The sequence below is a fragment of the Rissa tridactyla genome, chromosome 3, assembly GCF_028500815.1.
Source record: "Rissa tridactyla isolate bRisTri1 chromosome 3, bRisTri1.patW.cur.20221130, whole genome shotgun sequence".
Lineage (NCBI taxonomy): Eukaryota > Metazoa > Chordata > Aves > Charadriiformes > Laridae > Rissa > Rissa tridactyla.
This window is the reverse complement of record NC_071468.1, coordinates 61346989-61356934: the sequence shown is the minus strand read 5'-3', so window position 1 is coordinate 61356934 and position 9946 is coordinate 61346989. Positions and strand designations below refer to the sequence as shown.

At 42.7% G+C, this 9946-nt stretch overlaps 1 protein-coding gene across 7 annotated transcripts in view; it reads left to right on the top strand.

The window, feature by feature from the left end:
* Nucleotides 1-538: 538 nt before the first annotated feature.
* Nucleotides 539-9946, top strand: part of ADGRG6 (adhesion G protein-coupled receptor G6) — a 114550-nt gene continuing 105142 nt past the window's right edge. The window contains exons 1-2 of one of the 7 annotated variants that reach the window (XM_054197071.1): nt 539-779; nt 6745-6845. In XM_054197071.1, coding sequence (XP_054053046.1) covers nt 778-779; nt 6745-6845 — 103 coding nt within the window. In that variant the 5' untranslated portion in view covers nt 539-777. The other 6 variants (XM_054197065.1, XM_054197072.1, XM_054197070.1 and 3 more) reach the window with 6 other exon arrangements.

The following is a 9946-nucleotide window of genomic DNA, read 5'->3' as shown; positions in this document are numbered from 1 at the left end:
ATGGTACCTCCTCAGAGGTCACCTATGTCCTTTGGGTACGGCTCTGGCAACTAGCGAGAGTAGTGTACCTAGGATGGGACATCTGCAGAGGTGACCTCTGTCCTTTGGGGACAGCTTTGGGCCTGCAGCTACCCACCCCTGCCTGGGGACTGTGCACCCCTGGGCTAGGCCCAAACCAGTGGGCCGGGGCACTGTGTGGCAGCGACTGAGTAAGAGATGGCGTCTGGCGTGGCCCGAGGAGCGCCCCTCCCGAGGGTCGCTGTCGGGGGCTGTGGGTGTTGCCCCGGTAGACACCCCTCTCCCCAGAGCGGCACGCCGGTCCCGTGGAGCGGGAGGAGAACGCCGGGCCCCACGGTGGCGGCAGCCCGACGGGCCCTGTCCTGCCCCCCCGCGGTGGGCGGCTGGGGCCGGGCCAGCCCGCGGGGCCGCGCCGGAGCCGCCACCTGAGCCCCCGGCTCGGGGACCGGCGGGCCCTGCCCTCTGCGGGGGCGGCTTCGCTCGACACCGAAGTTTCCCCGACTCCGTGCCGAGAGAGAGAGAGAAAGGCAGGTCCCGGCGCGGGGCGGGCATCGGCGGCGGAGGAGGAGCGGACCGGCGCGGTCCCGGCCGCCGCGGGCGGCGTGTGCGGGGGCGGGCGTGGACGAGAGGTGGGCGAGCAGCGATGACCTTTGCGAGGAGCCCGCGAGGGAGAGGGCCAGAGGCAGAGCGAGCGGCGGCGGGGGAGGAGGAGGAGGATGGTTGCTGAGACTCGGAGGAGAGCCGCCCCGTAATGTCACCATGTAAGTCTCTTCTCCGGACTCTGGGCTGCGGGTTTGCTTCGTGGGGCAGGAAACCAGGGCCAGATAGGAAGGGCTTTCCCGCCAACCGCCCCCCCACCCCGTACCGTAGTAGGTGATGAGTAATGTCAGGTTTGAGCCGTGTAGATAGGTAGGGCTGAAGGAATGGGGAAACGAGGGAGTTTCACATCGGGAGCTCAGAGGGCAGGGCTCTGCCCCGTCCGGGCTCCGGGTCCGCCGGCGGCTGCCCTGCAGGGTCTCGGGCGGCCACTGCCTCTCTCAGAGCACTCTAATCCCGTCCCTGGGGCTGCTCTCGTGAGTTTCCCCGTGCTCGGAGGCAAGTAGCGAAACCCTCAGCCCCGCTCGCTGCGAACGCCGGTGTCCCGGCGCCCGCCCGGCCCGGCCTCTCGGCTCGGGGCCGTGGTCGCTCACGTCGAGGGGCCCCGTCCAGCACAGGCGCCGTTCCCAGCTCTCCAGGTGCGGTGCCAGCACAAGTCGGGAAAAAAAAGGGAGAGGGAGGGCCGGGCGGGCTCCATAAAACCTTCCCAGCCCCACCGCTCCTCCCTGCAGCGCACGGCGGAGCGGAGGCAGCGCGGGGATCCGCCGCCGTCGGGGGGCGAGGGGCGGGCGTGGGCGCCGCGGGCGGGTCGGTGGCACTCTGTCCTGTCCTCACCCCGCCTGGCCCCGGGCGGGCCACCGCCGTGGCCTCTGGACTCCTTCCCCGATATGGTTTGCCCTTACTGACAGGCTCTCGCCGAAGGTAAGGCAAGGCGCCACAGTTGGGGATTTGGCGTTTCGGCGGTGCGTTCGCAGCCAGGTGAGAGGGGGGACCTGCGGCTGGAGATAAGAGAAGGAATCAGTGCAAGGGCAAAAAGGGTAGGGTTTGCTAACAGCGCACGGGGGAAGTTAAGGCAGAAATGAGAAGTTCTGAAAGACCTAGTGCTGCAGCACTACGGAGTTGCAAACTCTGGTTGCGGTTGCCTGCAACTGGGAAAAGTTCATTTTGAAAGGGAAGCCAAGGGACCAAGGCGGATCTGATACAGCTGGCACTCTTTAAATTGAAAGGTAGTGTCTTATTTTTTCCATCTCTTTCGATGAGTGTGAGGGTGTTTTCAAGATTGACTGTAAGAATAATTAGGAACTAGTAGGGCTTAACAAAATGAAAGTTTTAAGTGGTGTTGTGTAATTCATCTTTCAAGACATTTGTGCACTACAGTTTAAAGGGTTTCAAAGAAAAAATCGACTCCTCTCTTAGCCTGCAGGAACCAAACTGTGAGTTGTAATCACTTTTCTCCTGTTGTAGTTCCACTTCAGAGTGATTAAGCTTAAAATCTTTTTGTTTACAATCTATATGAAAAAAAGAAATTGTGAAATTGATGTTATCTTTCCTTTAATTTTAAAGTGTCAGCAACATTTTTCCTTAATAGCTTTAGACATGTCAAAGACTGGAGAAAGTCATGCCAGTCTGCCTGAGGCAGAATTCACATCCTACTCCAGGGAACTTTGCCGAAGCTTTGAACAAGGAAGATGGTGTATTCAAATGTGTAGTGCATGTTTTGAGATCATACAATATACAAATGAAATGCTCCAGGATTATTCACGTTTTGAGAATACTTTCTTGCAGAGCTGCATACTCCTTAAAAGGTGATGATATTGTGCTAGCTGGCTGCTGGCATGTAGAGTAAAAGGTTTAGTAGTTAGATGTAGCAAGACTCCCACTAATTTCATCTTGAACTATGTCAAGTTACCATCCATTTATGGTTTAGATAAATTACATGTCTATTTTGCTCTTCTGGAATGAATTGTGAATAAGGTCATTGTCTCCCTATGTTATAGGAAATGAAAGTAGCTGTGGACTGGGCTTTATTGAATTGGTAGCTAGAGTGCATAGCTGGTCATGTCACACAGTGTCTACAATGATATAATGCAAGTCCATAGAAAAATCAGTAGTTCTTCTATCAGACTCCATAGAAGGTCACTTTCTGATTTTTCTGCTGTTTTTATTATTATTTTTAAAAACGGCATTAAGAGGGATTGCTGTTGTGAGACTATATGCAACTGTAATAGAGGTACTTCTACTATAGGAGCAGTCCTCAAATATATTTGGTAAAATGTTGGTTTGGATTTGTGTTTGACAATCTACAATGATTTGTTCAGAGCTGCTAGTGTGTTGCCAGCTGGGAACAGAATAGGGCTTTTTCATTTAAATTGAAACAGAATATAGAAGAAAACCCACTATGAACAGTGTTGAGCAATTTTAATGTATCCAGGGTTAAAGACTGAAATAATCCATCTGTGTTCTGAGATCTTTGTTATGGACTGCTTACTTACTTAAACTCTTGGTGTGTTTTAGTAAATTACTCTGCTGATATCCATTCTCTGTGCTACTGATGAATATTAAATGACAGAATACATCCTTTTAATACAATTTAAAACAGGAACACAAGACCAAAAGTGTCTCTTGGGCCATCAAGTCAGTGCTGTTGTGGCAGGGGACCATATAGTCCCTTGATAAGCTATAAACTAACCCAGAACTGTTTGTGTTTTGTTTTGTTTGGTTTTTTTTTCTGTTGAATTATTCATATGCTGTTTGGATTCAGTTCGAGATGTTAATTAACATTAGTAATCAAGAAAATGAACCTTAAAATAAATATAAACATAGTGAGTATTAACAGGTGAATAATATCTGCAACTAAGTTCAATTTTTTTTGATGCCTGGCAAGTATTTACCAGTTGCTCTGGCTCCTTTGCGTAATTGTCTGCCAATTGGGATCTCACATTATAATAACATCAGGGATGGATTTTGTTATGGAAGAAGCCTTTTTGTTGGCAATGTGTTAGCTGACTTCCATCCCTGACAACTTCTTGTGTGAACAGGGGCGTTACACACGTCACAGTGTAAGGCTGTGAACAGTCAGTCTTCTGAATTTTTGGCTTTCTGTCTATGCAAGATCTCAAGAACATGTAAATAACTGATTTCCTCACTCATTTATAGCACTCAGCTAGAGGTTATGCTTTGTAACATAGATCTTCAAAAGTCCTCTCTAAAAGAAACAGACCTGACTTATGGTGCCTGCATTTGTGGTGTGGTTTTGTGGTGTGCTTTTTCTATGGCCTCGTTTGAATTCGATAAACCTTTCTTGTCAACTGAGATGAGGCAGTGTAAAGAAAATTGTTTTGTCCTTCAGCAGTAGAGAATGTAAGCAAAGGAGACAGGTTTGCTATTTTTTACATATTTGTTTGTTTATTTTGGTGGAGAATTTTATATTTTTTTTACAGCAATTGTATAATTACCTAGCCTTTTTCTCTGGGGAAAAGTCTTTATAGCTACTCCTTTCTGCCTTGTTGTTTGCACTTACTTATGCTCTGCGCTGTTGTTGATTATCCATGTTCTTGAAATCTTTCTTGACTTGTGCTTTTTACAAGAGTGAGGATGAAGAAACAGACTGTAAACTAACATGGTGGAGTACTGGCTTGTAAACTTTACTGCAATGCAAGTAAACATTAACAAATAGAAACTGGCCAAATTAAATAGCTCTCAGGCTAATGCAGAATCTCAGATTCTTTAAGAAAGGCACTAAAGGCAATGTGACTGGGTAGATTCACTTCAATCGAGGCAGTAGAAACCTGTCATGTTATTTTTCCATGAGTATCTCACAAGTTGTGTCTTGGTTTCTCCAGCTATTCAATGAGAAAAAACTTCAGCTGAATTCAGAGACATCAAAATTGATGGTTGCTGTAACACACAAAAAATGTATCAATGCGATGAAAACCAAAAGCGATTTCTTCTGAATTAATAAATAATTGTTTGCAACTGTTTCCTCGTCTGATAACTTTACCTGTGCTTGCTTAAAACAAACCAACAAACAAAAAGCCAGTAATGCAACCACTTCTACAGGTTTGCATTGGTAGATTATGCAGCAGTTTGTTTCTTCTGTATAAACAGCAATATACTTCTGTGTCTCTGGTATGTCATGCTGTTATCCTCAGCATTTCCATTTTCCCACTCTGTGAGTATATACGCATGCTATATGTGTTTTTATGTGCATATAACTGTTTTCATGTCTTAAATGGACTTCTGTTCCAAGTCAATTTTCTAAAGTCATATTAAGGGTATTGTGGACTTATGAATTATATACATCAAACAGTAACTGCTCCCAAACATCAGCATTCTGATGTCTGAGATTTTAATAGGGATTTTTGGGTCATTAAGTTGAAGGACAATAATTCTATTGTTTGATAATCTGGTTATTTTGTGTGTCTGGCTTCATCAAAGAGATTCTTGTATTTCAGAGCCCAGTGTTTTCTGTGCTTGTCTTCAACACTTGTTAAGTTTGACTTTACAATATCTCAGAAAAATAAATCGCCTTCAAATTCCTAATTTGATACAACTACCCATAAAGAACTGGACTTCTTTTGTAATCGGATACTTGTGCTATGTAGGGAAACCTAACTGATTGCAGCAGTCTGTTGAAGTGCCATTTACCTGGGCCCATTGGCGTCTGGCCCACAGGAGTGGTTTGATGAACTGCTACTTTTAAAACTGAAACATTAGTTGTTCCTTTACAATGGTTTATCTTGCTGCATTTAAGCTTGGCTTGTCTACATTACAGAACTCCCCTTTGGGAGGAAACAGAAGCCGATACTAGGAAAGGATTTACGCTTGCCCCCAGGTTTCACTGGCCCATTCACAGCAATGTCTGTGGAGCAGAAGGAAGACTATTTTCCCAAGTTTAAGAAAATTAATTTTTCTTGCCACTGAGTATGAACTCTGTTCTTTTTCACTTACCTCTTTCACATTTCTGTCCTCATAAATCATACTGGTGGCTATTCCAAATACCTTCCTTTCTTCTGTATTTAATATGCACTAACCTCGACATTTGTGTTCACCAGTGTTTCTTCATGACTATGCATTTGTGGTTTTTCTTCACATACTGTTGCTGGGAAAAGACTTGTGGAATATTTTGGGGATTCTGTTAGAGGTTTTCTCCCAGTATAACTAGATAATATCTTACTGAACAAAAGCCAGTTATCGCCAAATAAGAGGGGAAGGAGTTGGTCAAAATAATGCGTGTTGTGTTTCATTACTTGTTGCTTGCTTTTGCGTGTTGCTGATTTGTTGAATAAACTGAGATGGGAATGTAATGAAGCACCATTCATTTGGGATGCATGGTTACAAGTCTGATCAAGTTTGTTAACAGTCTTTCTTGCTTCCTCTCCTGGCCACTATGGAGGAAACATTTTGGTTTAGCCATTAAATGTCCTGTATGCTTCAACGCAAAGGAAACTTTAACTTCAAGCTATAACTGATAAAGATTTTTATATAATTGCATTTGTTTTATTAAATAATAAAGATGCCCCTGACTGTACTGGCAGCACAGATGAGCCCCTAGATTTTGGCAAGGAAATTGTCATGATTTTCATTAAAGTTCCCAGCGGAAAATGTCATAGCTATCAAAATATTAGCATTGAAAAATATGGAAAGGCTGGTTAAGGGCAAAGACAAATTCTCACCCACCATCTTTATATAGTTAATAACAAATATGTATGTATTACATATATTTAAACAGCATAAATGTATTTGTATATGTAAATTATGTAACTAGGTAAAGTAAAACTTTGTAATTTCCAAAAAAACCCTCTGCGCCTTAACTCTTTCAGACTGTCACCATATGGGCTGCTTGTTTCTTTTGCTGAGACACCACCCACACCTGTCTGCTTAGAAGCCTGGTGCTGGCCAGTCTTCTGTTTTGTTGTCTCGTAAGAACCAGACAACATAATTTCTGACCCTTTTTAGCAAGCATAGAGACTTCTGTCTCTGTTTAAGCAACACTAGGGCCATCCGGAATTTTCATGTGCTGCTTTATTTACTGCTAGTTACTAGTTTGACTAACAACAGTATTTTCTCGTTTTCTTGGCTTGTTGTAAAGCTCCCTGAATTCTTCCTCGCTTTTTTTTTTCCCCACAGGATGTCTCATGTAAGTGAAATGTGGTGCTATCACTGGAAATGGAAGCTGCAGCACTGTCTCTGCTTGTTTACCACATATATTATATGCATGCAGCAAGGAGGTATGTCAGCAAATTATCTTCTCGCTTAAATAAATGGTCTGGGAGACAAAGTTTTCATGACTGAGGGCTATGCTTACGTATGACTGAATTATGTACAATATAATGTTTTGATGAAAATGATGTGTTATAGTTATTAATTGTGATTTGATAGGTTGGGTCATATTTTCTGCTACCGCTGAATTTTCTTTTTGTTGTTTTTTTATCATTTTGCTGTTATTAATTGTTACCATTTTTTTTTTCTTTGACTTTGTTCTTTGAATTCTTTCATTTTGCCCTCCCTTTGTCTTTACCTTGTTAAGACCTACCTCTCCTTTGAATTTCCTCTGGTTGTTGGCATACTGTGAGTAATCATGTTAGTTCTTCCCTTTTCCATAGTACTGTTTGTGCCTGTAGATCATGTATTCAGTAACCCTTCACCCCAGTTCAAAGCTGTAAAATAACTGTAGCACGCTTATTATTTTTAAACATTTGTATCATTAAAATAATAGAAACATTCTTCAGCAAGCTATGTGTACATAAGATAATCATACACTGTAAAGAACAGTCAGTTTAAACTTAACATTATCTTGGTCTGTAGTGACACTCGAGTACAGACTCATGTAACACATTCTGACTGTTTTCTTTAAACATATGAATGAGAGATTTCATTTACTAAATGTTTTTTCCTAACCACTAGAGTGCAAAATATTTTAGGAGCTCCGTCTGCTTTACTGGAAAAAAGAAACCCTCTGGAGTTTATTCTGGAGCATATGAAAATTTTGGAGCAGCCGGTAGTGCTCAGCTAATTCCATATCAGATGGGTAGTTTTGCTGTTACAGACTTGCCATTGGAAAAAGGATGGGTTATATATAGAAAGAGTTTCTAGCTTCTTTGATATTGCTTTTTCTTTAAATAAAAAGTGCAGTTGTTTTGGGTTCGGTTGTTGTTTTTTTGTTTTTTTTTTTTTTTTTTAAACCTGCACTTTTTATTTAGAGAAAAAACAACGCAGTAGCTGTGCAGTAGCAGTTTCCAACTTCATGTCACTTTAATAGTTGTTTTCCATTTCCATTAAATTGTGTAGCCAGAAAGGTACTTAGGACCCAGCTCTCACATTGGCTGATGGCTTTTGTGTCCCTGTATTCCTGAGCCATATGTGACCCTGGGCCATGCAGCTGCCAATCTCAGCATAAAGTAAATTGGGAAAAACTGCTATAATTTACAGCTACTCTGGGTTGTTATCTGGTGACTAAAATATTAAGACCCAAAGACCATTAGTCTTTGCTAATTCCTCTTGAAAAAAGTTTAGTTATTGAAAGTGCAGGTGACAGAGCAAGACTAAGTCCCATGAGCCAGAAGGTCCTAGCTAGTATACCATGATGGAGAAAGACAGCAACAAACTCACCTGTGCACTCAGTTAATCCCAGCATAGCGTTGCTACCTGTGCTGGTACTGAACAAGTAGGTGGGTCAAAAGCCCTATGCCAAACTCCGAGATACACTTCTACAAAACCCTATATGCCCTTGGCTAACTACTTCAGCAATAAAGTTGTTGGTGCCATTGGATTGGTAAAAGCACACGAAGTGATCTAGGTGATTCGGTCTCCTCTGTTACAGTTACTGTCTGTGCTCCTTTCTCAGGCACTGGTTCGGCATGTAGGAGACTCAGAACCAGGTCTCTGATGGAAATCAGAGCAGAGACCTGAACCTGAGTCTTTTACATCTCAAGTGCATGCCCCTGGGGGCTTTTCCTTTCTTGCTTCAACTGGAAAAGATTTGAAAACTTCAAAAATTTCAATAAATGGAAAAGACCTTTCCCTGTCTGCCTGAATGATGAGTAGATAAATAAAGTACAGAGTAAACACCCAGGTTCAATAGACAAATGTTTGCTGTTCAAGAGTGAAAGAGATCATAGATAGTCTGCTGTTAATACTTGACTGAAATGAAAATAAGACTTTTACCTTTACAGCAACCTGTCATTCAGCAGTACTTGCCTGTAGACCCTCAGGGTTCATGTTTCTTTTTATGTTGGTGTAAAAGCATAGGTTATTCTGCAAAATGGAGACTTTTCATTTGCTCTTTTTACTAGAGGAAGGCAGGCAAGGTGGGAAACACTACTGCTCCTGCATTTTTTGTGTTCTTAAAAGGTATTGGTCACTTTGGCTGTGAATTCATATGGTATCCATAATCTCTCTGGCAGTTTAAGCTTTACTGAAGTTATAGGAGAAATACCATAAAACCTGACATTCATCCAGCTTCACTAGTGAACTGTAAGCTTAGAAAGCTGTTGGGGCTTATTAAGCTTTGCCTAGAGGAGGTTACATAAAAGCGAGGGATTAAGATCATCAGGTACAGGTTTTACGGATTATTTAAGTGGCTATTCAGAAGGATAAAAATATCAGTCATGCTGTGACATGGAAAAAATGAAAAAATAATAATTTTATAGTTTAGCTGGAGAAGAACTACAGGAGTTGGCCTGCTTTCAGAAAGAAAGCTTAGGAGAAGGATTACAGAGTAGAACACTTAGAACATGAGTGGCATGGTCTGTGAAACGACTGTTTAGCCACAAATTGATCAGTAAGGTACTGACAAGCAGGTGCAGCAGTGGAGTGTAATCCCAAAATATTGGTCTGATACCTCAGAGGAATCAATGGATACACTCTGACGCTTAAGACAGGAAGACAGAAAGAAATTATGAAAAATAAATTAAAAAAATGTAACATGTTCTTTAGTTAAAATCTCAGCAGCCATAACTGTTTTGGCATACAGGCTTCAGATCATGTGTTGTGACATGAGGAGAAGTTGGCCGGTTTCTATTCCTGTCTGGGGTAGACATCCCTATTGGCCTTGAGAAAGTCATTTAGCTGTGCCTCAGTTTCCCTGCCTGTAATGATGAGTGTATATCTTGCCTCCCTGGTAAACAGCTTGCCTATCTTCCAGTGAAAGGATTGTATAGAAAATGAGATGGTAGAATGGTGATGTTTTAAACACAATCAGTTAAATCTGCTTTTATCTGAGATTTAGACATTCCCGGCTTTCCGTTTGTATGTATGTTTTAGTGGTTTCAGAGAGCCCAAAAGAGAACAAAGAGAGCGAAGAGAGTTCAGGAAAACATAACTAATGGGG